A 27,962-nucleotide genomic window follows, 5' to 3' on the forward strand; every position below is an offset into this window, starting at 1 on the left:
GGCGGCGGCCCTGACGGCAACTGTAGCTATGTGGATATGAAGTAAATGTAGGGGCTTTACAGTGGCTACCTTCCACCTTCTTATTGAAGGGAAAGGCCATATTCTCCATTTACCCTTCTTCTTAAATGAGATGGACAAGTTTGGCAAGGTTTTTGGGGAATTAATTCAATGTAGTCCAGTGGTTATGCAATTGAAAACCCATGTGGTCCTACCAAGCCCCCCAAACGCACACAGGTGGAACTGATTTTCACTGGTGGATGTTATTTTAATGGGCACATGGAGTTGTTTTGCCTTGATATGCTTGTCTTGGATTAGCAGGTAAGGTAAAACACAAGCTGATTTACTTCACGTGGACTTCTGACTTTTTTCAAACCTTCATTTCTCTATTGAAGTGGAGCAGGTGGGCATTGAGGTGCCTTGCTCAGGACACCTTGATATGCTAGGGCACAAGAGACCATCCAGTCCAATCTCAGCCGTTTTGGAGAAACAAATCAGAAAGCATCCGGTCACTTGTCTAAATCTCTCTCCTCTGACCAACAGGAGACCTAAATTGAATTGAATCCATCCCTCCTCCTTCAGATGTCACAAGGGACTAGACTGGATTCCCAGTCTCTTTCCATACACTTCAGAGACTGAGCCATATCCCCCACACTCTACCGAGCCGTCATTGCTCCACCCTCCCTGCCGAGCTGAGGAGGGCTGTAGACTACCACATGCCTCCTCTGATACATGTGGAGTCACCAGCGGCTTCTTTTCACCTGACAGTGAGGCATTTCACCAGGGGGACGTAGCGTGTGGGATGATCACGCTATTCCCCCCAGTTCCCCCTCCCCCCCAAAGAGGCACCCAGACCAACCAGAGGAGGTGCTAGTGCAGCGACCAGGACACATACCCACATCCAGCTTCCCACCCACAGACACAGCCAATTGTGTCTGTAGGGACACCCGACCACGCTGGAGGTAACATGGGGACTCAATGTGGTGAGCCCCGTTTTGGTAGGCTATGGAATAGACTGGCAGCTACCCGGACGCCCCTAATCCATGTTCCTTTGTAAATTTAGTAAAGATGCGGTAAAGATAAACTCTACAAATATATTTAGGGCACCCAGCCATGATGTATTAACTAATAACACATGTTTTGATGAGTTAATATCAAATTGGGTCTATTCAGTTAACAATACATCTGGACCCCTTTTTTGACCACACCATGTAAAATATATATTTTAGTGAGCCTGCAGCAGTTAGTACATCACACTATGGTCACATGCTGATTGTCCCGTGTGCTCAGAAGCTTTAGGTTACATTATAGTGTGAGGTCAATGATCAAGACCCAGGCCCCTAGCACTGCCTGTACACACACACACACACACACACACACACACACACACACACATACACACACACACACATACACACACACACACACACACACACGCACGCACACATGCACACATGCACAGGATCCAAGGAATGTGTTTACCACAGGGTGTATGAGCCCCACAAGTCAGACTCAAAAGTAGGATACTCTGAGACAGCCAACGTGGAAAGATGATCTCAAAATTTCAAGAAAACATCTCACTGTCATACTGTTGTGCTATATTAAGGGTGATCACCTCTATTGGAGCCTAACTCACATGTTACGGAGAGAGGGGGTATGTTATTGGGTTTAAAGCAGCAATCTTTGAGCTTGTCATTCTTATTTCCTGGAAAATGCATTGGTGTTTGTCCACTTTATGTTTCCCATAGATCTATTTGAAACAAAACAGTTACAGTGCTATTGTGTCAGCACTTCCCTCACTGCCAAACTAATAAACATTGTTGAACCTTGGTTTTTGCTGTTGTGTTGTATTGTTGTAGTATTTGTTGGATAACCTGCAAAAACTTCCCCTCTTCTTCAAAACAGAATGTGGTTGTACCACTTGCCTCTGACATGATGTTGTTGTACCACCTGCCTCTGAAACTATGGCTGAAGAACCGCTCTCGCTTGATACCAGCCTCTTTCTTTACAATTAGCTCATTTTGATTTTTATGCTTGCTAGTAATCTTGCTGAAACTAAGGTTTTTTGTTGTCGTTGTTTTTTTGTTTTTTTTTTACTAATATGAGGGTCATAGTACAAGACAAACACAGCCTCCATCATTAAATTTTGCTTGTTTGGTCCCATTGTACATTTCAGTGCATATCACCAACCAGGTGGAACCACTTGCTTAATCTCTTGCTTGAGGGCACCCACATGATCAACACGAACGCGCCTAAGCTCATCCACACTATGCTCTACTTGAGTGCCTTGCCTAAGCAACAGTAGATGTTGATATGTAGAGGAGCATTCCTTGTTCAGTTTCACCATACACATAGTATTTGCAGGTGGTCAGGCTCAGACTTTAGTCCATTGTGCTTCAGTGGCAAACCGTTAAAAAGTACCACTGTAACAAGTTTACATTTCAGTTGTTTAGCTGTCCCTTTTATCTTGAGTGACTTACAATGAGTCCAATAGTAGAACAGGGTTCAATTCACAGATCACCAAAATTATTATACGGATGGTGGGGAGGTCAAGGATCAGAGCCATAGCCCCCAGACAGCAGATGGATCAAATTCTCCTAAAGATGATCATGTATGCTAGGGAGGTGTTGACTCACTCTGTTGCATGAGAACCAAGAATAGCTGACATGAGCTGTTACTAGCACTGTGGCGGTGATGACAAGTTTTGTTTGTGGTCCCAAATTACAGGGGATGGAATTAGATGACTTTTGATCACTGGTGAAGACAGTGGGCACAGATGGTCAGTCCAGGAAAGAGAGCTAAGGACTCAGTAACTCCAAGAATAGAGTGTGGACTCATTGGCTTTCATAAGCTGGCTCGAACTCCCATTCTGCCCTTATCACCGTCTGGAGGGACAGACAAATTATGTAAGTACTGTCTCCGTCCTAAGGACTCATTTTGTTGGCTTCCTAAGCATCTGGCTAGTATGGAATTAGCTGCTAAAACACTTACTGTTATTTGTGTCACTGATCGCAGATGGCATCACACATTGGGTGATTTGTGATTAAAGGACTTTTAATGCTACCTTTGTTTATAGACAGGCAATTTTCTTTTTTTTCTAAATTTATTTCTGATTTTTCCCTTTTTCTCCCAATTGAGTGGCCAATCGCTCCCTATTCTAGTTCAAATACCCACCCTCATACTGCATGCATTCGCCAACAGCATCTCTCCGGCCGGTAGTTCTAAAGGAGATGCCTCGCCGCTTCCGTGACAAGGTGAATCCAGGCCGAACCACTGCTTTTTCCAACACACACACACACACACACACACACACACCAACTCCACCCCCCTCCCAAAGACAGCATTGCCAAAGATTGCTCCTTCATCAAGTCCGGCCATAGTCGGATCTGACAAGACCAAGGCGCGAACCCCAGTCCCCAGTGGGCAACTGCATCGACACAAAGCCGATGCTTAGACCGCTACACCACCGTGGACCCTATAGACAGGCACTTTTCAGGATGAACAACATAGTAAATGCCCAATAATGCTCAAATATAGCTTAAACAAGATTAATCTGCTTGCCCATGCCAGATCATCATCACCACTACCATTTTAATGCTGCATAGATCAGGAATCAGGAATCAGGAACACTTTATTTGTCATTTCATTTCATGTACTTGCAAACATGAAATGTATGCAAATATCATTTCCCCCAGCCCACAGCAGTGCAATACAAAGACAAAAACACATATCCAAAAACTACAATAATACACATCCAAACTAACACATATATCCAAACTAACACATATACCCAAACTAACACATATATCCGAACTAAACAAAAAATCCCTGTCCAAGGGAACGAACGCCAGCCAGGATAATTGTCAGAACTGCCAGTCTGCATGGGCTAGCATTTAGCTTAGCCTGCCCTGCTTCCATGTCCTGTCAGACCACCCTTGGTGTTATCTCTTTGGGCGCAGCTCCGGGCAGGACCGTGGTCCCTGGGCCCACAGGATGCAGCAGACCAGGCTCCCTCAGCCGATCCAGCGCCCGCCCTCCCAGCCATCAAATGAAGACAAAACTTAAACGCAGACATGGCCGAAGACTGCATGGACGATACTGGGTGAGGCCGCTGCAAACATGAAATTCCGCTGCCATCTTCCCACACCGCTTCCGGTGTGGAAAGATCTACAATGTAAAGCAGCCATAAACAGCTCCATAATGAGCTCCACTCCCAAATGCCACCAGCTCATAGTGACCCATGTAAACTACACCTCCTGACCCCAACTTGACCTGAACAGTGCGAACAACCAGTCCCACAAACGGTATGTGTGGATGACTTCTCATGTTAAACATGTCCACCTGATAATCAATACATCCATATGACATACTGTCAACCCGTCTGACAACCTTATGTAACAGTGAGGAAACACCTGCCCACCAGGTCTCTCATGGTCGACCACTGTCTCATCTCACCATCAACTTCTCTCCAAAGGGCTTTTTGCACAGCCTTTTCAAGACGGGAGTGTTGCGCCATTAACCCGCCTCACCATTCTATGTAAAAGGTATAAGGTAGTCACAGAGCCAACTCAACGTCTGTGTAAAAGGGACATCTGGCAAGACGGGACAGCCGACGGCTGTTGTGTTATGTTACACATCGTGATGCCTCTGCTTCCGGAACGCCAGCATGCTATGTAAAATCACACACTGGGGTGCCTTTATGCCGCCGTTGTTTGGTTCAGTGTAAAAAACAAAGCCAGCATAAAGACGAGTCTTCATTACAGCAATATTGCATGATCTCTGTGTAAAAACGCCTTAAGTCTGCCATGCGGCCAAACAGATGGCAGATCCTCTTACATTTCTTGGGAATGTGTACCTGAATTTTTCCTGGTGACAGTGGGCATGTGACAGGGTGTTTAAAAAAAGTTCAGCCGGTCCCAGGCTGAGTCAAAAAAGAGCAGGGGGAGGAGGAGGAGGACAAGGAGGAGTGCTAGAATAGCCCTGATTCAGTGCATGCTGGTTTAGACCGGATCCTGCCTCCCCTTCCTTTCGCTTGTCTCATCTCAGCTGCTTTCCTCTCCACTTCCCTTCCTCTGACTTTATGTCTTCTGCTCTCTTCCTTTCCTTTACTGTCCTCTTATCTCCTCTCCTCTCCCTTCAAAGACATGTAAATAGTGCTGGATTGATGCCAGCATTACTCGCAATTCTGTTCTAACACAGAGAGAGAGAAAGAGAGAGAGAGAGAGAGAGAGAGAGAGAGAGAGAGAGAGAGAGAGAGAGAGAGAGAGAGAGAGAGAGAGAGAGAGAGAGAGAGAGAGAGAGAGAGAGAGAGAGATGAGAAGAGAAATAGAGAGTGCAGGCCAAATAGAAAAGATGAGAGAAAGGGTGCATAACCAAGAAAGAGACAAAAAGAGCTGCAGATAAAAACAAGAAGTGTGATATAGAGATAGAGAGAGAGGGAGAGCGATAGACAACAATATAGGGAGGAAGGTAAAGGGGGCGGGTAACCAAGGCAGGGATATGATGACTGAGCCAGAGAGACATGCTCCAGTCCCAAGAGGCAAAGAGACAAAAGTGAAGCAAAAATTATGACATAAAAACTGCAAGAGAGAGAGGGAGATGAGTAGAGAGATGGGGATTAACAGAGAGAGACACAGACAGACAGACAGATGCTCCCTCTCAGGTTTGTTGCTCCTAGTGTGACTCAGAAGTACTGCAGAGAGCAGACCAGAGGGGGCCAGAGATGGAAACAGTTGAGAGCGGATCTTCCTCTGGCTGTCTGCTGAAAGGATTTATTTTTGTCAGCAATGACATAAAGAAAATTATATCTCAGCCGTATTCAGATGAAGGCTTGATGGAACAGTTCTTTTACATGGGACTTTTGTTTGATAGGCCAAAGGGCAACAGTGCATAAGTTAGAGCTGTTATCTATTCAGTCTCTTAAACAGGTTTTTGAACACGCTGGGTCTTGCTCTAATGCAAGACTTTGTGTGTGTGTGTGTGTGTGTGTGTGTGTGTGTGTGTGTGTGTGTGTGTGTGTGTGTGTGTGTGTGTGTGTGTGTTTTAAATGGATGGATCCTCATTATCTCACTGTTTCATGTTTAGCTCAGTCATATATGTACATAATAACTCAAAATCAGATTAAAACTAAGGGCTGTTTAAAAAGTTGTCTGCAAGGTCTCGTGCTAAACTCCATGCACAAACAACCAGCTCTGGTGACGGGGGGATATTTGATAACTTAACTTCCCAATTAAGGCTTGTTTACAGTCAGTGTTAGCTAGTGGGCAGATACTCAGCGCATGTTGGCTAGCTTCCCTGGCATCTGACAGCCTCCCTGACCTCGATCTATCTCTAAACCCTGCGAGAACTTTCTGTTTAATTCCAGTCAAGTCAGGCCCTTTCTACTTCTCTCCTTTTCTGAAACAACCTCTTCCCAAACAACCACTCTAGGACCACAGAAAAGTTTCAGGAACACTGGCTCTGACCCTTGACCTCTGGTTGCTTATAATAACAGCAGAGGCTTGCCCGTCTTTGTTGCAACTTTCTTGTAACACAGTTGCAACTAGTCAGGAGCTGTTCAGCTTCATTTATTTTGTGTAATAACCAATAAGAATACTAATAATGGTGTTTATGAATGTGACACATTCCATTCATTAAAAAAAATCCACTTTGTACCCGGTTAAATGAATGAATGACTGAATGACTGAATGAATGAATGATTTATTACGAATATGTAAATAAGCAGGATATAACACAGATAAGCAATTACCTCACCTACTCTTAAGTTAATTCATCAGCTATACATTACAAACTCAATCCCACTGTACTATGTAGTTCAAATTCACTGCAAGTTGTGCTGCACAATACAAACTCAACAACTGTGAACAATAAGAGAGAAAAGTAAAAATGAGAAAAATAAAAATAAAGTAAAAAAATGAAAATAAAAATGAATTAGAATGCTATGGCTCAAGTAAATCTATGGACAGTGGACAAAATGGCTTTGCACATGGAATTGAATGAATTGAACTGAATTAAGATTTCGACACAGTTCACCAGCCAATTTTTTTATTTGATACACACTGCAATGTCAAATGTCTTATATCAAACATTAATTGACAACATGAGATAATGTTAGCTAGCTAGGGTTAAATGACAGCTGTTCTAGTATAGTTCCTGTTAGCTGTGCAGTCTTATTAACACTCTGCTCTGCTACCTAACAGTTCTACCAGCCGTTTCAAATAGGATTAAACGTATAACTTAATCTGATTAGTCACTGAGTTCAATTTAATTTGCAGCAGGATGCTCCGTTTAACAGTGAAGTTGCATAACATGACTTCACACTGTAATCTAAATTAGGTGAAAATTGCATTGTGTAACATGAGACTAAGGCCAGTCATTCAATTTTGGTTCAAAAACATAAATGAGCTAGTGACAAAAAAAACAAAAACAGAATAATAGTATAATAATGACGACAGTAACTATGAATGTACTGTCAACTGCTGTCTCTCAACACCTAAAAAGGCTACCTTATTCACACTTGCAATTTAGCATATGACCAGCTAAAACAGAATGCATCTATGTAAAAATGCAGTTATATGTGTAGACTATATAGCCTACTTATTTATATTGAGGTATGATGATAGTCTATACACGATGATGCATATTGTCTGTTATCTATACGCAAAGTGACAAGTGCAGTATACTATCAAGACATAGAATGATATATGAATATATTCCTGCAATAGATTCATGCAATATACATATAAGACAAATTCCTTTGCTGTGCAGGTATTTTGCTTAGCAGAGAAAGTGCTTCTGCTTCCCATTAAAAGGTGTTATTCCTAGATTTTGTTTTACCCCTGTCATCTGTGGACGCTGCTGAAGCCACGTCAGGAAAAATAGTAGACACCAATATAAGTTGAGTGTGTGACACTGAAACAGATCATGTAGCATATGTCACTGAGAAAGTGGAGAGGGGGTGGTAGAGAGAGAGAGAGAGAGAGAGAGAGAGAGAGAGAGAGACAGCGAGAGAGTTTGTGTGTGTGTGAGAGAGAGGGGGGAGAGAGAGAGAGTAAAGGAGAGAGTATGAGTGAGAGTGGTGAGAGAGGGATGGATGGGTGGATGGAGGGGAGGTTGGGGGTTACACTGTGACCTTATTTTCAAGGCAGTTTGATCTATGGCCTCCATGTTGTGCTTCTGAGAAAGTGTGTGTGCAATTTGGTTTCAATCACAGAGGAGAGCTGAGCCCAGCCTGTCCTTTACCCTAAACTCTTCAGGATATGATTTTTTTGGATAGCCACTGGCATTTCTCTAAGTATTACAGGTTCGCTATTCTTGCAATGATTCTGTGAGGAGAATAAGGCCATCAAAGCAATTTTCAAACCTTTATTTGTCCATGGGTGGTTTGTTGAGCTTCTACGCTCTTAATTTTGCTACACCCAGATTCACATTCATACAGTTTCCCGAATTTCCACGTGGGAGCAGTTGGTGCCTTGCTCAAAGGCGAGCTTTTTCCTTGCCTTTCCCTAGTAGTTCTGGGCATCTGAACTGGAGATCCTCCAGTCACAAGTTGTCTTCATTGACCTTCAGCCTCCTGTCGCCCATTACAGTTGCCCCATTACTCCAGTTACAGTGGTATTGTACATGTGGTCAAGAAAACTGTATCCTGTCCACGCCTGGCGAGACGACACATCAACACTTGAACTGAATCACGAGTTGATCTTAATGCCAAACACCACACAAGAACAGCTGGAGTAGGGATTTAAAGAGGGAACATATATCGCAGAATCTTCTTTGAAAAACACTCTCACACTTTGAGAATGATTTCAAATGGCTTTCATTTCTCACTAGAGCCTCACTGTTGGCTCATCAAGTTATTATTCTGCTCTTGCAATACATCACCATGTCGCTTTTGCCCATCTTTCTGTGAACTGTTGAATCTCCTGATCTGCCTGTGTGTCTTTCAGTCTGTCTTCCATGTGCTCTCGACGTTTTGAGCTTTCTTAAATTCTCTTTTTTTTTACCTCAAGCTGTTTTTTTTCCATCTCTCCTCTGATCAGCCCTGTTGAGATCATAGCTTGTCCCTCTGCTTTCCACCTTCTCAGCAGTTCAAGTTAACAGCACCACTGGCAAGCCTACATCCTCATAGTCGAAATGCCAGTACCACTGGCCCCAGCTAGAGAGAGAGAGAGGGAGAAAGAGAGAGCAAGAGAGTTAGAGCATGTGTGTGGCCAAGTGCATTGAAGCGTGCAGTGTGAGTGGTTGACGGTGTCGCACAGCCACGTGGCCTGCATAGCTCCCTGTTTAGATGGCTCTCCCACCCATCCCTGTGTCTCCCGCCTGTTCCTACTCTCTCTCTCCTCCCCCACTATTCTCTTTACTTTCCCGTCTGTGCCCCCCCCCCAGAACAGTAAGGTGCTGAATCAGAGAGGTCACAGTTTCTGTCTGATTTCTCAAGCCCAGACCAGAGAAGTCTCACCACACACACACACACACACACACACAGACACACACACACACACACACACACACACACACACACACACACACACACACACACACACACACACACACACACACACACATCTCACAGAGGTGCTTTAAGCTGCTTGTCCTTGTTGTTTTTAATAGTTTTTACAAGTAGTTTTTTGTAGCTGCGTGAGTGTGTACATGTTTGCTGTTTGCCACATTTGTCCATATAAGTGTGTGTATTTAATTTCAAATCAATTTCTACTTCCTCTTCTTCTTTCAGCTTGTTCCCTTTTTCTCAGGGGTCGCCGCAGCGGATTTTACAGTTTTCATAGGTACCCTGTGAGGGCACAGCACCAATGGTGGCCTTTGTTAATGTGGGCATCGACCGATCCGGTATGGTCTTGTCAATCAGCATACTGATTTGGCAAAACATTACGTCGGATGCCCCTCCTGACACAACCACTAAACCTATGGATGGGGGCACAGGTAACGCGCTGGATGCCATCCCAGTATTCATGGACTTGCACCCATGCCTGTCAACCAACTTAAAATTAATTTCACATTTCCTAAAAGAAAGAAAGAAAAAATTGTAACATTTTGAATTTCAGTGTCTTAGATATGTGCCTTTGTGTGTGAAGAAGTGTGTGGGAGCAGGTTTCCTGACAAAAACTGTTCTGGGATCAGTGCAAATTATTTTACAGAAATGCTCCTGAATCATTATATGTGGACAATAGATTTCCGTTTTGGAGCACTTCAATGTCTGTAATCCACATGCTGTGATGGAGGATCAGTTTCTCACAAAGATGCACACATGCATTATGAATATGACAAGGTTCAGAAACTATAAAAGGGAACTACTAGCAACTACCCCTTTCACACTGAACTAAGATTCTGGGTTTTTACTGGGGTCATCACCTTTGTTGTCAAAGGGTCCATGGCTCAAAATCCTATGAAAGTCAGGTAAGATACAAACATTCTCCTAAACAAATGTGACTCACAAAAACATTCAAAGATTCTGCACTTGTTGTGCAAACATCTGTGTGAACAGTTTATGAAGAAAAGCGTTCCTATCATGCTTCAGGGGGCCCCTTTTGGATTTATTAGCTAAATCAAACATTTAGCAGGCCCGGCATTCAGATACTTTCCAAATCAGCAAGAGTTCAACAGTCAAAATGTAGTTTTGGTTAAATGATCGTTTTTGAATGTTATTCCAGGATCAGCTCCCAAATAGTCCAGAGTGCCATAGTGTCAGTATGCATCTCTGTTTGCTAGTTGTAATATACACAAATAAATAGGTGGAGGTTGAATAGATAGTCTTTCTAAACCCAGCAGTCAAGTCCTTATAAAGCTCCTTGTCATGCAGTCTATCGTGCACCATCACTTTGTTTTGGTGCATGTGATGCCAATTTTTCCAGAGAATCACTTTGAGGTCAGAGTAAACCATCTACAAATGGTATCTGCTGTCAAACCATTAACAGTTACCCATCCATCCATTATCCAAACCGCTCATCCTGCTCTCAGGGTTGCGGCATCCCCAGCAGTCACTGGGCAGCAGGCAGGGAGACACCCTGGACAGGCTGCCAGGCCATCACAGGGCTAACACAGACACACACATTCACACCTAGGGACAATTTAGTCACCTGACCTACCTTTGGACTGTGGGAGGAAACCAGAGCACCCGGAGGAAATCCACGCAGACACGGGGAGAACATGCAAACTCACTGCGCATGTCATATTTTAAGGTTTTATTTTTGCACTACGATAAATCAGAGCCCCTCCAGCTCAAATATGAACTGACATGTCAGACTAATGAAGTGCCACATGAGTCACTTCCTGTTTGGATGCATCAGGTACAGTAGGTTTCCCTTCACAGGCCACAGGAGACGCACACACCAACACGCACCTCATCATACTAGAGACTCAGCATTTCCATAGTCATGCCTGCATGGTTTGCCTCTTCAGGACTAACTTTTGGCTCAGTTAATTCTGCTGAAACAGTAAAACACTTGGTGTGGAAGCAAGGTCATGAAGTTAGAGGTTGGCTCTTATGCGGTATTATTATGCCTAAAGAGAATAGTCTGGTGATGTGAGTCCAAGGCCAAAGTGAGATAACGTCTAGTTTGATAACAGTACTGTAGGTGTGTTGGGTGCTATCACTAAAAAGCTATCATTGAATAAAAATTTTAACATGTGTCTAGGGATGGGTTTTGCTGAACATACATGCTCTTTTTGGTGGCTCTTTTGGCTCTTAACCTTCATGTTGTTACACTCCATCCCACCAAAGAAAGCTTCCCAGAACAACCACAGTCGTCTGCTGCTGGTCATTTTGCAGCTTCTCTGGAGCTGTTAATTTGTTCGTTCAATGCACAGAGCCGGAAACAAATGAGAACCGTGACAGACATGAACACTTTAAGGTCAGAATAAACAAATGACATCTATAGCACACACATCATATCCTGCCACCACCTAAGATACCCTGAAGAAACTAAGGTGCTTCAAGATGTTCAGACTTTAAGGAAAATACATGCACACAAAGCAAGTCTCATAAGACCCTGTTCCACATGCAAGGAATAGCAGTCAACAACATCGACTACTGAAACAAAATTTGGTTGAAAACAAACTAATTAAAAGCTACTGATAGATGACAATGTGCGTTGGGATGCATTCTCCTTGGCTGAAGGAAGTATTGATAACATGTTGTAGATAAGCCCCACTTCCAAGGATAGAAGGTCCTGTGTCCTGGTTCATATCTGTGGAGAGAGGAGACAGCCTCGGGCTGCACTCAGCACGCTCTCAGTCAGCAGCTCAGCTGTATCAACCCAAAACTACAGCCCCCTCCAGCGACACACACAGCCAAAAGCAGTCCTAACGAGGTACAGGATCCTTTTACAAGAACAGAGAGACATAAAAAAGGCTGCATGTTTGCACAATATGAGCACTTATCTTAATATGTATGTTTGTGTTTAATGTCTGACCCTGCCCAACATGCTCATGGCCTGTGTTTAACATGTGCCCAAACCGCTTCAGCTGGCTGTTCTCGATTTAGAAGAGCCACTTGAAGGTTGCTTGGCTTCTCAATCTGTCATTACATGTAAAACTTGTCATTTTTCATTGTTAGATCAAATAAGATATGGGATACCCAAATGCTACACCTTCCTGCCCACCTGAAATTATAATCTGTCCTACAGAGGTTTCCACTCAATTTTTCTGTCATTTATGTCTCTCTTTATAATAAAGACACGTGCCATTTGAAGCATTGTCTGTTCCTTTCATACCAACATTGGAATGGTATTACAGAAAGACAACTTCTAGATAAGAGAGATTTAGTCCCATGGTGGCTCATACCACCAACCTTCTGGCTGAGCACACTAACCACTTGCACTACAGAGACACCTTGTGCTGGGTTTGTAGGTTTCAGGTTTCCCATGCTTTGTCAAGAGGCAGCGCTGGTCATGGTCACATATTTGTGACTTCAGGTGCAAGTGGTGTCTTCGATTTGAAACTGGCCTGTCTCTCATAGGTCGTACTGGCCGTTGTGTCTTATTTGGTGTCTCAGTACCATGATGTACCAGTCCCCTTGGTGGTCAAGAACTCCATCCTTAGCCTCACCAGACTAAACAACTGCTGCTTTACAGAATGGTTGGATCTAAATAGTGACTGATTTATTGTTTCAACGCTTCAAGTCAAGATTCTAGTCATGACAATAAAATGGCTGCAATGATAAAAAAAAGGCTGCAACAACAAATAAGTAAATTTATAGAAAATTAAAACTTGAACAAAAATGAACTATAAATAACACACACAAATAACACACAAGGAAAATCTCCACCAAAAACTGAATTTCAGTTGTTCAACTCAGTTTTGCAGAGTATTTTTCATTTCTATTATATGACAACAGACTAATCATATGAAAAAAATCCGTACTATTCTGTTTATAAAGATGTTCCTCTCTAAGAGGTTTCATGACTGCCCACTTCATCATACTGTCATCATCTTAAAAGGCTGGTTCACATTTCTGAACCCATACCTCTTAAAAATGTTGGGCATCATTTACAAACATACAGTCGAAAACATAACATCACATCAGTATTGAGAAACTTAATTCATTACTCAAGCTTCTAACTGGGCTTCAATACAGTCTCATCTTCAATACAGTCTGTTTCTCTTATTTATGTCTTTTTATACCCTCATGTAAAGCAACCCAGCCACTGTGGACATGCAAGCCAGTGCATTCTTAGTGCCGGCCCCAAGCCCGGATAAATAGGGAGGATTGTGTTAGGAAAGGCATCCAGCGCAAATCCTTTGCCAAATCAAATATGCAGATCATAAATCAGATTTCCATACCAAATCAGTCGAGGCCTGGAAAGTTGGAAATTTGAATGTTGGCACTATGACTGGTAAAGGACGAGAGCTGGCTGATATGATGGAGAAAAGGAAGGTAGATATACTGTGTGTGCGAGAGATCAGGTGGAAGGGCAGTAAGGCCAGGAGCATCAGAGGTGGATTCAAACTCTTCTATCATGGTGTGGATGGGAGAAGAAATGGGGTAGGGATAATCCTGAGGGAAGAAAATGTCAAGAGTGTCTTGGGGTGAACAGTGTCGGACAGAGTGATGAGTATGAGGCTGGAAATCGAAGGGGTGATGATTCATGTTGTCAGTGCATATGCCCCGCAAGTTGGGTGTGAGATGGAAGAGAAAGAATTCTGAAGTGAGTTGAATGAAGTGGTGGAGAGTGTATCCAAGGAGGAGAGAGTGGTGATTGGAGCTTTCTTCAATGGGCATGTTGATGAAGGGAACAGAGGTGATGAGGAGGTGATGGATAGGCATGGTGTCAAGGAGAGGAATGTGGAAGGAGAGATGATGGTGGATTTTGTAAAAAGGATGAAAATGGCTGTGGTGAATACATATTTCAAGAAGAGGGAGGAACACAGGGTGACGTACAAGAGTGGAGGAAGGGCACACAGGTGGACTATATCTGATGTAGAAGGCATGCTCTAAAAGGGATTGGAGACTGCAAGGTGGTGACAGGGGAGAACATAGCTAGGCAGCATTGGATAGTGGTCTGTAGGATGACTTTGGAGATCAAGAAGAGGAAGAAAGTGAAGGCAGAGTCAAGGATCAAATGGTGGACGTTGAAGAAGAGTTAAGACAGGCACTGGGTGGTAGTGAGGGGTGGCAAGATGGCTCGGCGACTGCGGCAGAAATGGGGAGGGAGACAGTTAGGAAGGTACTTGTTGTGTGTCATCTGGACAGAGTAAGGAAAACAATGATACTTGTTGGGGGAATGAGTAAGTACAGGAAAGTATACAGAGGGAGAGGTTGGCAAAGAAGTGGGATAGTCAGAGAGATGAAGAAAGTAGACAGGAGTAAAAGGTGATGTGGCATAGAGCGAAGAGAGAGGTGGCGAAGGCAAAAAGGAAAAGGTGTACATTTAGTTGTGTGAGAGGTTGGACGCTAAGGAAGGAGAAAAGGACTTGTACCAATTGGCTAGACAAAGGGAGCGAGCTGGGAAAGATGTGCAGAAGGTTAAGGTGATGAAGAATAGAGAGGGAAATGTGCTGAGAAGTGAGGAGAGTGTGTTGATAAGGTGGAAGGAGTACTTTGAGGGGCTGATTAATAAAAAAAATGAGAGAGAGAGAGAGAGAGAGATGATGTTGGATGATGTGGGAATAGTGAATCAGGAAGTGTGGTGGATTAGCAAGGAGGGTGTGAAGGCAGCTATGAAGAGGATGAAGACAGGAAAGGCGGTAGGTACAGATGACATAACTGTGGGGGCATGGAGGTGTTTAGGAGAGATAGCAGTGGAGTCCCTCCCCCTTTTATCCCCAATGTATCCAGCCAATTATCCCACTCTTCCGAGCCGTCCCAGTCGCTGCTCCATCCCCTCTGCCGAGCCAGGGAGGGCTGCAGACTATTACATTCTTCCTCCAATACACATGGAGTCGCCAGCCACTTCTTTTCAACTGATAGTGAGGAGTTTCGCCAGGGGGACGTAGCGCGTGGGAGGATCATGCTATTCCCCCCAGTTTCCCCTCCTCCCAAACAGGCACCCTGACTGACCAGAGGAAGCGCTAGTGACGCAACCAGGACACATACCCACATTCGGCTTCCCACCCACAGACACAGCCAATTGTGTCTGTAGGGATGCCTGACCAAGCCGGAGGTAACACGGGGATTCAATCCGGCGATCCCTGTGTTGGTAGGCAACAGAATAGACTGCTACGCTACCCGGACACCCATAGCAGCGGAGTTTTTAACTAGATTGTTTAACATCTCATCTCTCATCTCATCATCAGCTGCTTCTCTGGCCTCGGGTCACAGTGGCACGTAGGGCACTCCAAACATCCCTCTCCCCAGCAATGCCCTCCAGCTCCTCTTGGGGGATCCCAAGGCATTCCCAGGCCAGATTGGGCATGTAGTTCCTCCAGCGAGTTCTGGGTCTACCCCGGGGTCTCCTCCCAGTTGGACATGCCCAGAAAACCTCCAAAGGAAGGCGCCCAGGAGGCATCCTAATCAGATGCCGAACCACCTCAACTGGCTCGTTTCGACGCGAATGAGCAGCGGCTCTACTCCGAACTCCCTCCGGATGTCTGAGCTCCTCATCCTATCTCTAAGGCTGAGCCCAGACACCCTACAGAGGAAACTCATTTCAGCCACTTTTATCCGCAATCTCACCCTTTCAGTCTCTACCCAAAGCACATGACCATCGGTGAGGGTTGGAACGAAGACTGACTGGTAAATTGAGAGCTTTGCCTTCCGGCTCAGCTCCCTCTTCACCACAATGGTGCAGTACAACGTCCGCATTACCACTGATGCTGCACCCATCCGCCTGTCAATCTCCCGCCCCATCCTACCCTCACTCGTGAACAAGATCCTGAGATACTTGAACTCCTTCCCTTGAGGCAACAACTCATCCCCCAACCTGGAGAAAGCAATCCACCATTTTCCGGTAGAGAACCATGGCCTCAGACTTGGAGGTGCTGACTCTCATCCTGGCCATTTCACACTCAGCACCGCCCCAGTGCGTCCTGGAGGTCACATTCTGATGAAGCCAACAAAACCACATCATCTGCATCTCTGCGAAGAGCAGAGATGCAATTCTGATGTTCCCAAAACGGACACACTCTTCACCTTGGCTGTGCCTTGAAATCCTGTCCATGAATATCCCAAACAGAATGTGTTTGACTTTGTGCCGAGAATGTGGACACAGCTCTCACTTTGGTTATACAAGGACTGGATGGCTTGTAGCAACTGCCCCGGTACCCTATACTCCCACAGTACACCCCAGAGATTACCTCGAGGTACACAGTCGTAAGCCTTCTCCAAGTCCACAAAACACATGTAGACTGGCTGGTCAAACTCCCATGTCCCCCTCAGCACTTCCGCAAGGGTAAAGAGTTGGTCCGTTGTTCCACGGCCAGGACGGAATCCGCATTGTTCCTCCTGGATCCGAGGTTCGACAATCGGTCGCAGCCTCCTTTCCAGAACCCTAGAGTAGACTTTCCCAGGGAGGCTGAGAAGTGTGATGCCCCGATAATTGGAGCACACCCTCCGGTCTTCTTTTTTAAATACGGGAACCACCACCCCAGTCTGCCACTCCACAGGTATTTTCTCACACGTCCACACGACACTGAAGAGGTGTGTCAGCAAAGACAGCCCATCAATGTCCAGAGCCTTTGGTATCTCAGGGCAAATCTCATCCAGCCTTGCCACCTAGGAGCTTCTTAACTACCCCAGAGACCTCTGACAGGGATATGGGTGGGGCTTCCCCCGAGTCTTCAGACTCTACCTCCTCCACTGAGGACAAGTTAGCCAGGTTCAGGAGCTCCCCAAAGTGTTCTTTCCACCGCCTGACAACATCCGCGGTCGGGGTCAGCAGTTCCCCTTCCCGGCTGAACACAGCCTTAGTCAGGCCCTGCTTCCCCTTCCTGAGTCGCCAGGTGGTTTGCCAGAACTTCCTTGATCCCAACCTAAAGTCCAGACTGAACTCCTCCCACACCCATGTTTTTGCTTCCGCACCTGCCGAAGCTGCAGCCCTTCTAGCCTTGCGGTACGTGTCTGCTGCTTCAGCAGACCTCTGGATCAGCCAAGCCCGAAAGGTCTTCTTCCTCAGCCTGACAGCTTCTCTTACCACCTTATCACCAGGCGGGAGAAGTGCACCAGGTTAGGAGGGAGGCAGATAGATCTTGAGCAGTGGAGTGTTTCAGGTGTGGAGGGGCACATTATGCAAACTGCAAGTTCAAGGTTGCAGTGTGTCACAACTGCAATCTAAAAGGACATTTAGCTAAAAGGTGTTGGGGTGCTAAGGGTAAAACAAAGACTGGGCAGGGTAATGCAACCCTTAGAAAGCCACAGTTAGCGGCACACTACCTGGATACAGAACAGGAGGAGGAATGCTCTGTCAACATGTTCAGTGAGAGGGAGCCACGTGCTAAGCCTATCTACACCACAGTGGTGGTCAATGGAAAAGAGATGAGGATGGAGGTTGACACAGGGGCCTCTGCCTCTATCATCAGTGAGGAGACCTACAGAGAGACTTGGGGTGATACCAAGGCGCCCACCATCACCCCAGCGAATATTAATTTACGGACGTACACAGGATAGACCATACCATTGGTCGGGGCACTAGAGGTGGACATTCAGCGTAACAGCCAGGAAGCAAAAGCATTACTTCTGGTAGTAAAGCCCCCTAGGAAAACGAATCATTATTCTAGGTCCTTCATTCCTTTTGCTATCAGGCTGTTAAATGCTGAGAGTACTCATTTTAAATAAATGCTTTATATTGTTTTAAACCACAATAGTTGGTTTATACCTTGTTTGTTTTTCGCATGGCTTGTGGGCCTGTATGTTCACTGACTGTAGTGGGGGAATGTAACGTGCAGTGCTTCTTAGAATGCTTCATTTATTTATTCTTTTAACTTAAATTAATTTTTACCCTTTGCCTGGCCCTCATGTGAGTCTGCATGCAAGGCCACACGAGGGTGACAGTGTGCATCTCTTGCCCATGTACTGATCTGTCTATTGTCCCTGACATACTGATGATTGCCACTTCTCTGTGAGTTTGTGTATGGTCTGGATAGATTATAAAACTGAATTGCCCTTCTGGGACAAATAAAGTTGTCTGAATTTGAATCTACTGGGATGGGACTGGCTCCAGAAAATTAATCTGAACTGGGGTGGGATTAAACACACACGGGAGACTGAGGATGTCATTCAAAAGTATGTTGAGGTTTTCAAAGATGAGCTGGGGGCACTGCGGGGATCTACAGTTAAACTGCACGTAGATCCTCAGGCTACCCCTCGCTTTTTCAAGCCCAGAGGAGTAGCCTATGCTATGAAAGGCAAAGTGGAGGAGGAGCTGGACAGACTGCAGAGGCCGGGAGTCATGCATCCTGTCCAGTTCTCAGCCTGGGTGGCCCCCATTGTTCCAGTTCTTAAGAGCAACGGCACAGTACGTATCTGTGGAGACTACAAACTCACCATCAACCAGGCCTCCAAGCTAGATGAATACCCTCTGCCGAGAGTGGAGGACCTGTTTGCAACCCTGGCTCGCGGTAAGACATTTTCAAAACTAGACATGAGCCATGCCTACCAACAGCTGGTGTTGGACAAGGACTCTAAACAGTTCACCACAATCAACACCCACAAGCGGTTGTTTAGGTACAACCACCTAGTGTTTGGAGTGGCCTCCAGCCAGACATTTTCCAAAGGACAATTGACAGTCTGTTGCAGGGTATTCCCCATGTTGCAGTTTATCTGGATGATATCCTGGTCGCTGGAGAGACCGAGGAGGAGCACCTTAGCAACCTGGAGCAGGTGCTAAAGAGACTCTCAAAGGCAGGGCTCCACTTGAAGCGTTGCAAGTGTATTTTCCAAGCACCAAGCATGACGTACCTGGGGCACACCATCACGGCCCAGTATTTGCGTCCAGTGGAGGACAAAGTCAGGGCCATCAAGGAAGCTCCAAGCCCCAAAAACGTGCCTGAGCTCAGGTCATTTCTGGGCATGGTGAACTACTATAGTAAGTTACTCCCAGACCTCTCAACATGGCTGGCGTCCATGTTCTCTGCAAGGGCTCTCGTTGGGAGTGGGGGCCTGCACATGAGACAGCTTTCGTCAATATGAATACACTACTGCAGTCAGCAAGCTTACTGGTTCATTTCGACCTAGACAAAGAGATCATCCTGCCCTGTGATGCCTTGCCATGTGGCGTTGGGGCAATACTTTCGCATGTGATGAAGGACAGGTCAGAAAAACCCATTGGATTCGCATCACGGACATTGACACGAGCTGAGAAGGGCTACTCCCAGCTAGACAAGGAGGGTCTAGCTGTTGTGTTCGCTGTTAAACGTTTTCATCAATGCCTCTACGGTCAGGCATTTACCATATGTACTGATTGCAAACCGCTGACGAGCCTTTTCAGTGAACTTAAGTGTATTCCTTCCATGGCATCAGCGAGAGTACAATGCTGGGCCCTCATGTTGTCGGCCTACCAGTACACTATAGTCTACAGAGCAGGGGAGGACAATGCAAATGCGGACGCGCTGCATTGGCTCCGTTTGCCTGGCACACCCATCCAGACCGTGGTGCCTCCAGAGACAGTTTTCTTGCTGGAGAGACTGTCAACTTCCCCTGTGAATGCCAAACAGATCAAACAGTGGACAGAGAGGGACCTGGTCCTGTCTTCAGGTGAAAAGATTCCTCATGCAGGGTTAGCTCCCTGTGGTAGAGGATGAGGGACTGAGGCCTTATGCCAAATGAAAAAATGAACTGAGTGTCTAAGACAGTTGCATTCTCTGGAGCTCCATAGTGCTGGTCCTGCCTCAGGGGCATTCACAGGTAATGGAGGAGATCCACGAGGCCCACCCAGGGGACTCCCATATGAAAAGCTTAGCCAGGGCATATGCATGGTGGCCTAACATGGACCAGGATCTAGAAAACAAGGTGAAATCCTTTTCCCAGTGTCAGATAAACCAAAAAATGGCACCACCTGCCCCACTCCATCCATGGGAGTGGCCTGACTGCCTGTGGTCCAGACTACATGTGGACTTTGCAGGGCCTTTTATGGGGCAAATTTTTCTAGTCATTGTAGACCCACATTCTAAGTGGCTAGAGGTACACCTGATGAGCAACATCACAGCCCCTATGACGATTGACAAGCTATGTCAAGTGTTTGCCACTTTGGACTTCCTGACACGCTGGTGAGTGAAAATGGTGCAACATTTACCAGTGAGTTGTTCAGGGAGTTCATGGAAAGGAACGGCATCCGCCATGTCCACACAGCACCGTTCCATCCTGCCTCAAATGACCTGGCTGAGAAAGCCATGCAGACATTTAAGGAAGGGCTTAAATGTATGACAGGAAGGGAGCCCATTGCAACAAAGTTCTCACGTTGGCTGTTTCAGTACCGCAACATGCCACAAACAATGACAGGGATCACACCTGTGGAAATGCTGATGGGCAGGAAGCCAAAATCGCACCTGGACTTGATGTATCCAGATGTTAAAGCAAGGGTGGAGAGGAAACAGGAGAAACAAAAGGAGAGGCACGGTGAGCATGCCAGAGAGAGACATTTTGAGGAAAAGGACTGTGTGTATGTGAGAAACTTTGGCAGTGGTCAACACTGGCTACCAGGGGTCATTCAGAGTGGTCCTATCTCTTTCGTGGTGAAACTAACAGATGGCAGTGTTCCGCAGGCACCAGGACCACACCCGTTGGTGCCACAACACTCCTCTGCATCCAGACACCTCAGCGGGGGGGGGGGGGGCATACAGGGAGACAGAACAAGGCCAAGCACAGGAGCGACATCCAGGGGCCGTGGTGACTACAGAAGGAAGTAATGAACTCAAAATCTCATATATGCAACCCACTCCTGTGCTGACAAACCCAGGCCCAGTGGGAGACACCACACCAACGTCTGCTGAGGCACCCTCATGCCTACTGGGAGACACCCCACCGATGTCTGCTGAGACAAAGGGGGTAGTACTACGCTGCTCTCAGTGTAGTCACAAACCGCCTGACAGACTAACCCTTTAAGACAGAGACTGAAGTCAGAGTGTTCACGTGTTGCTTAAGTGGCTTACCTACTTCTGATGTTTATAGAGTCATGTGTCAGGTTATTGTTTATGTTCACGGGCCTACGCTAACAAGTTTGAAGGTGTAAAAGGCTTCTGTTGTTAAATGTTTTTCTGTCCACAGGGGAAATTTAGGTTAAGGGGGGAGAAGTGTTGTAGGTGTTGTAATGAGTTAAACAGGATTAGTTTTATTATTATCCTTTTATGGGGTTCCCGGACCCTTTTAGGACGTTACACAGGAAGTAAATGTGTTGTGTCTGTCAGTCTATTGGTGTGTGCCATGTTAGTGCTCACGGACTGCTAGTGCATCGTAATTCGGCTTTGTATTGGTCCCATTCAGTTAAGCAAAGCTTTCTTATTATAAAGTACGCATGTTGTTCAAGTTACTACAATAGCCTCATGTAAAGTACTTGCCTCTGTGTACGAAATCCATCCATCCATTCATTATCCAAACCACTTATCCCGCTCTCAGGGTTGTGGGGATGATGGAGCCTATCCCAGCAGTCATCAGGCGGCAGGCGGGAAGACACCCTGGACAGGCCGCCAGGCCATCACAGGGCCGACATACACACACACACACACACACACACACACACACACACACACACCCCAATCTGGACTAGAAATGAGTAAAAGACTCGAGAAATTATCAGCACTAATTTGAGCAACTATATTACAAAAATAATGATAGTTACTGCTTTCACAGAGAGACATTCTGACCCCCAACCAACCGCTCCCCGTTTCCCCTAAAAACGTTATTCTACGCTGAAATTATACAAACAAAATACACATTAATGCATAATACATATTGCATATCATAGCATGTTACATGTGGACTTCTACATTATTCTTAGCTGGACCGCAACAGCGGTGCTGCAAGCCCATGGATGTATTGCCAACCCTACACGTGTCCGTGAGTGCCTGAGTGAGTGATGGAGTTTCACCATTGGTCGGCCGACCAACGACATCGCCGGTAAACACGGAAGTGGGAGTTTCCCTATTTGTTCGCACGCTAACGAACGTAATATTGCCGTTCGTAGATACTACTGAAACGCAACGTAGTTTTTTTCCAAAATCATTATGCGGATTGACAAGACTATACCGGATCAGTCGAGGCTCCATACCGGATCGGGTCGAGGCCCGGGTTAACAGTGATCAGCATGTGTGTTGTACCCCAACAGGGTACCGATGGAAATGATAAAATCCGCTTTGGCAATCTCTGAGAAACAGGGAACTAGCCGAAAGAAGAAGATATACTACTGAAACGCCTCATTGTAAAAATGGCCAATTCATAAACACCAGCGCTAATAGCCTCACGCAGTTAGAGTGAAAAAATTTGCGTCTTCAGAGAGTTGGTGGTAACTGAAGCGCAGGGGTGTCACTCCCAGACTTTCAAGTGATCATGGCAGCGGTGATTGTAACCAGGTTAATATTTCATATAAAAACAAATTCACGCTATTTAACTGTATAAATAATTACGGCTTGAAAACGGATGTCCAGTACAGCCGCTTTACACGGAACTAATGTCATAGCAGCTGCTTTCTAAATGTACTCGTGGTCCAGGCCATACTTCAACCTAATCTTGTTTGTTTTTTCAAATCTTGCAGCGCAATTAACAGATATGATGCAGTGCCCCCTCCACACCACCAGGGGTGAGTCGCGTGCTCACGAGGCATTTTCGTATTCTAGAAGGAGAGTTGTGTCCTTCACAACAGGAATCATGGCCACAGCCACCAAAATCATTCAAAGAATACGGAATTATCTGTCAGGGGTAAGCCATTCGCCCGTGACCAGCTATAAACGAGAGGCACAGAGTGTAAAGAAGGTTATCTGTGTTTATCTGGGGAGGATTCTGATGATAAAACCTCGAACGCGGCTCATATCCGCAAGTTAACCTAGCCAAAACCCACCTCTAGCTTGCGTAGCTGAGCAAACTATGCTATCTTAACTAATCTCTTTAAGGCACACACATAGAAAACTAACTAAATAGATGTCTGTCTTCTTAGTTGCCACGCCTTTTTTTAAAGGTTTTTTGTTGTTTTTTTTTAGCACAACCTGCAAGCGAAGCTTCAACTGCGTTATGGTGAGATAGCAAAGAGGTAAGATTGATCGTCAGATTCACTACAGAGTTACTATACAAACCGACCTAACCCGCACTTTCCCATTTAGATTCGAGGTAATCACGGTTCGACAGTTATCCAATCAGATAATTAATTAATAAAGGATGATTATTTTACCTCTGTAGGGGTTCTCAACAGGTCCTCGGGAACCACCAGGACTGCTGTTTTTCTATTCTGCCTGTGCATTCAAAAGTTGTTCCAGGTCAATAACTTCCCTGAATTGGAGCCTAGAAGAACAAGTGAATGTAATGAACTAACTGGTTGAACAAAAAAAACAGCAGCACTGGTGGTACCAGGGGACCTAATAGAGAACCACTAGTACAGAGAACGATGCAAATCTAGTAGAAGTCTTGTGATAGTGATTCTAATACATTCATTTCAATTTATCTTAAATTTACATATTTTTGGAGCTCAGCTCCAGGATACTGGAAAGTTATAGGCCCACAATATCCTAATAACAGAGGGAGTGCTTTGCTGCTGGTGAAGATCTTGTTAAAATCTCCCAGGTGTATTGTCCATCAGTGGTTTAACACATGCACCGTTATTGCATAGCTGGTCTGAAACAGTTTCAACAGGGAATTTTTCTCCAGCATTACCATTTTTTTCTCAGGAGTTACAATGGATATGGAAAAGTGGTCACTGTGGCTTAAGTGAAAAGCACAACTTTGGTATAGCAAGATGATAAATGTTTTACACGCAGGCCTCTTTTGCTTATGTCTGTTTTCATCCAGGACCCAGCAACCACCCAAACTGCCAGGGGGCCCCAGCCACAAATACGCAAACAACTACTACCACACCAGAGACGGCCGCAGAGAGTCTGTTCCAGCCACAATCATCATGTCTTCACAGAAGGCCCTCACTGCTGGCAGGTAAAAAAAAAAACACTCAACAGCCACTTGTCCACAGTTGCACTGCATTATTAATAAGTGATTTTATTGTACAAACCCAGGCGTCAGTGAGGTTGACTTTGATCTCCTTTGTTGCTCAAAGCTCAGCTCTCCAGGTCTTTTTCCATGTTTATAGAATTTACATTTTACTTAATTTGAGCTTCATGTCTGCTATGTTGTTGGAGAGCTGTGAAATGTAATAATGACAAGCAATGTTTAACCTTGCTGTTGATAAGCAGCAGTTTTCTCCTTTTTCAGCAGTCCTCCATTTTGTTTACCTCCCACAAAGAGAAAAGGGAGCTATTGTTGGAGAGCTGCAAGACAGCTGATTTTCGAAGTGCCTTATCCTCAAGCTAAGAAAATTATGCAGATTTAGACGTCAAGCTTTAATATCAATATAAAAAAATGTTTTCGGGTGTGCAGGTGGTGTAGCGGTCTACTCCGTTGCCTACCAACACGGGGATCGCTGGTTCAAATCCCCATGTCACCTCCGGTTTAGTCAGGTGTCCCTACAGATACAATTGGCCGTGTCTGCGGGTGGGAAGCCGGATGTGGTTATGTGTCCTAGTCGCATCACTAGCACCTCCTCTGGTCGGTCAGGGCGCCTGTTCGGGGGGAGGGGGAACTGGGGGGAATAGCATGATCCTCCCACATGCTACGTCTCCCTGGCAAACCTCCTCACTGTCAGGTGAAAAGAAGTGGCTAGTGACTCCACATGTATCGGGGGAGACATGTGGTAGTCTGCAACTCTCCCCGGATTGGCAGAGGGGGTGGAGCAGGGACTGGGACAGCTCAGAAGAGTGGGGTAATTGGCCAAGTACAATTGGGGAGAAAAAGGGAGGAAAAAAAAGAAATTCGCCCCAAATATCGACAATATTTTTCGGTGTTGTGTCTGTGTCAGGTGTTCATTTCCTGCAGTTATTTGAACTACAGCCCTCAATAGGTATAGTTTAACAAATTAACCTGTCACTGCTAGTTCAATACTGCTAGTTGGGGGCCAGTAGTTAAAATGAAGTTTTTTTTTCTATTTTGATTCAAACCAAACAAACAACGTCTTCCGCTGTTGAGAACAAGGGTCACTGTAATGACAGTTGTTGAAGGATTATAGTTTGTTATCATCAACCTTTCTGATAGAGATTTAATGTGGCATTGAACTGACAATGCTCTGGTCACAAACCCACCTCTGTGACCTCCAGGCTGCTGTCTGCCCTGTTTGAGTGTCCTGCCCTTGAAAACTGAAAATGGTAAAATAATATTACAAATATGCCATCTGCTAGTCAAACTAGAATTACTGTGTTCACCAAGTGCAACAACTAAAAACATGAATCTGCCCACTCTGCGACTGTTGCAGACTTACAGACAACTAATGTAGTAACACAGTTAATGGTGCCATATGGAGCAAGGAAAATGGGACCTTACACACAAAATGACATATCCAGGAGATAGTCAGTAATATGTGTACAGTCAGTGTAGTTGTAAAGAGGGATGGCAAATGTCCAGGACTTAATTTGAAACAATGGATCATCAGGGATGAAACAGGATGATAAGCTATGAAATATATTAGGAACAAAATGTAACATGGTCATGGTACCGCAGCAAATTGCACCACAAAGAGTTTGTTTATTCCTTTGTCGGGGGTCCTTGGAAAGCCATTCTCTCGAAGGCTTCCAGTATGACAAAATTGTATGCAAGTATTGTTTAAAAAAAGTCAGTTTTGGACAGGTGTAGGATTACTCCTTTTTAGACACCTGTACTTGAAACTATGGATGTCCTGAGAGGCAAGTGAGAAAAAAAATTCTGGTGACCCATTTTCTAAGTCTGATCTAAATTGTTTTCTCTCCCGTGTTTATTACTTAAGAACAGGTGGGGGGGGGGATTTTTTTTCCAGGATAATCTTTCTAAGTTAGGTTTCTTTACCCACCCTGCATTTGCATATTAGACTGGGATTAGCTTTCGGATTTGTGATGTACTAAATCTAGTCTACCCGGGGTACATTTGAATCTTCAGATTTTAGGGAAGTGTACAGACAGCTCCTCCAGTAGAGGAATGTGAAAACACTGCTCTAGTGACAAACTCTGCACAGATACGAGTTAGTATAGTCAAGACCAGAAATTTTAGGGGACACATAAGAAAAACACATTTCTGAGTCGAGGGGTACTTTAAATTTTTATTTTTTATGTTTTCATCTGTGAAACAGGTGGGGGGGAAAACGTTTTGTCTGGGCTGGTGAAAAAAAAAAAGTTTTGCCGGGATAATTTTTCATAAATTTCATTTAAATTTAAATTTTCATTTAATTTTTTTTCATCTGTGTAAACAGGTGAAAATAAATTTTGGCAGGTGATTTTTTTTTGGTTTAGGATCATTTTCCAGTGTTTGTTGTTGTAATACTCCTTTCGGCCACAAGAGGCTGAAGTGCACCGCTACCCCATGTTCTAAATGGTCCAGTGAGCATCAACTGGGATTTCTAGTTGAAAACTGGGTGATATTCGGCCTGAACGCCGAAGACGTCTTTTCGCCCGCTTTTCAAGCAGCTAAAATACGGTTACAACATCGTGTCCCAAAACACAAATTTGTTCAGTTGTAGGTTGAAAGAGAGATCAATCAGTCAGTCAATCAAGTTGCATGATATTGATTAGTATGAAGATAAAGTCATATTGCTTTGGTAGGCGAAATGTGGTCTACACAAAGATTTAATTTCAATGCATTTACTGTTTCACATAAAATATGAATATGAAACTCCATAGGCTGTGCAAGGGTCAGGGTTTTACATGGCCTGCAAATTCTATCTGTTCATTCTTCACACGTCTACTTCCACCTCAGTGTTGACCATTCACCATGAGTAGCTTTGAGGAAAAATCTGCATTGCATTCACCTTTATCCACATTTTTTTTATTCTTTACAACCAAGTTACAAACACATGATTACAATCCTACCCCTCCCAAATTTAGCCGTTCGTTAAAAGGTATGAATTGCTTGGCTGAAATGGCCTGCCCAATGTAAATATACAAACTAGCTCATTTGAAGCATGTGGAAACCTTAACGCTCAATGGGCATTTGTGGTTTAATTAAATGTATAACATCTGTTTGGCTGTACAAGTGAAATTGTCCTTTTTTCCCAAGAGCATTTACTATATACCAATTTCTTTTTCCAAGAGCATTTATATATCAATTTCATATTCCTGTTTGATCTTTCTCAGCCAAGCTGCTGATGTTCCAGCAAAGCCCCCAGTGACCCCTGGAACTGTGTATAAGGAACTGCCCCTCTCTACAGATCAGCCATACCTCTGAACAACCATCAAACAACATCAACACCAACAACTTGATTTACCCCTCCAGTACTACTGTAGACACCTGACTACAGTGCAAGCTAAAGGAGAGCAGTATGTGTTGGTTAAATCTTATATCATATACTATGTGAATAAAATGTTATGTA

At 44.8% G+C, this 27,962-nt stretch overlaps 1 protein-coding gene across 2 annotated transcripts; it reads left to right on the forward strand.

Moving 5' to 3' along the window:
* Positions 1–2,761: 2,761 nt before the first annotated feature.
* ndufa7 (NADH:ubiquinone oxidoreductase subunit A7) lies at positions 2,762–27,962 on the forward strand. 2 transcript variants are annotated; one of them, XM_056276657.1, is made up of 4 exons: positions 2,762–2,903; positions 23,130–23,293; positions 23,572–23,621; positions 24,374–24,515. In XM_056276657.1, the coding sequence occupies exons 1-4, from the start codon at positions 2,774–2,776 to the stop codon at positions 24,513–24,515; spliced, it is 486 nt and encodes a 161-aa protein (XP_056132632.1). In that variant the 5' UTR covers positions 2,762–2,773. The 2 variants fall into 2 exon arrangements, with proteins under 2 accessions (XP_056132632.1, XP_056132631.1); XM_056276656.1 differs by lacking the exon at positions 2,762–2,903 and adding an exon at positions 27,727–27,962 and having other exon boundaries at positions 23,162–23,293; positions 24,374–24,511.

The sequence above is a fragment of the Lampris incognitus genome, chromosome 3 (genome assembly GCF_029633865.1).
Source record: "Lampris incognitus isolate fLamInc1 chromosome 3, fLamInc1.hap2, whole genome shotgun sequence".
NCBI classification, from domain to species: domain Eukaryota; kingdom Metazoa; phylum Chordata; class Actinopteri; order Lampriformes; family Lampridae; genus Lampris; species Lampris incognitus.